General features: G+C 69.8%; 1 protein-coding gene across 1 annotated transcript in view; it reads right to left on the reverse strand.

Moving 5' to 3' along the window:
- The window catches only part of LOC113203519 (proton-coupled amino acid transporter-like protein pathetic), a 20,007-nt gene extending 19,389 nt beyond the window's left edge, over nucleotides 1-618 (reverse strand). Inside the window, exon 1 of the mRNA XM_052263832.1 lies at nucleotides 288-618. Coding sequence (XP_052119792.1) covers nucleotides 288-404 — 117 coding nt within the window. The 5' untranslated portion in view covers nucleotides 405-618. The remainder of the gene's footprint in view (nucleotides 1-287) is intronic.
- Nucleotides 619-970: the final 352 nt, after the last annotated feature.

The following is a 970-nucleotide window of genomic DNA, read 5'->3' on the forward strand; positions in this document are numbered from 1 at the left end:
CTCCGCTACCTGTTGCCCCCCGCCCGCCCCCGAGTCTCATTATGCGGAAGGGAAGGGCGCCGCCTCCCCCGCCGCTGCTGCCGATTAATGAAAACATTGAATATAATGAGCGCGCCCGCGACGCCTTCAAAGAAATCTGTCAGATATGCAAATCGGGCGCTTAAGCTGAAGCGCGCTGCTCGCGAGGCGCACAAAGAGACTCGGGGCGGGCGGGCTGCGCCCTCGGGGCGGACGCCACCTGTTGCAGAGGCCGGGGCCGAGGCCGAGGCGCACACAACTTGACGTACGTTGTCCTGGGCGTCGGGGCACTCGGAGGTGTCCAGCTCGAAGTAGAACATGGGCACGCCGCCGGACGTGGGCTGCGACAGCCGGCGCGACCCACGGCGTGATCCCGGTCGCGACATGGCTTCGGGTCGGGCCGGCGCTCAGTGTTGTCCGTCGGGGAGGTTCGCGGGGCCAAAGTCCATCGGAGGGGGTCTCAGGCGAGCAGCGGCCGCGGATGGTCCGCGGGCGTGGACCACGCGTTGTCTCCGGGCGGCGATACGCGGCGAGGGCGCGCGCGTGGACCGGAGGGTGGCGCAGGTTGACGGCGGTGTGCTCTGCGCGGGGCGGTGGTCGGCACTGTCGCGGCGCCCCGCGGTGCCCCGGGACGCGCTGCCAGGGCGGCCACCCTCCCAGCGCCGCTCCCCGCCGCCCCTTCAGGGGCCCCCTCGCCCCGCCACCTTGGCGCAGCGCGGCGCCACGAGCCAAGGGCCTCTCCCCGATGGGATGCTGCCACGCCACGCCACCAGCCAGCACTGCACCCCTCCGACTCCTCCACTCACCCCCAGCACACAACGAAATGACCAATAACTTCCCTCAAACGCCAACCCGCAGAAGGGTTATTATTTCACAACAACGCTCCCGAGACCAGTCGACCTCAGCTCTGATTGGCCCTGCGCCTGGCGCCACGCACCCCCCTCCCCCCTCC

The sequence above is a fragment of the Frankliniella occidentalis genome, unplaced genomic scaffold (genome assembly GCF_000697945.3).
Source record: "Frankliniella occidentalis isolate FOCC.00 unplaced genomic scaffold, Focc_3.1 Scaffold14, whole genome shotgun sequence".
NCBI classification, from domain to species: Eukaryota; Metazoa; Arthropoda; class Insecta; order Thysanoptera; family Thripidae; genus Frankliniella; species Frankliniella occidentalis.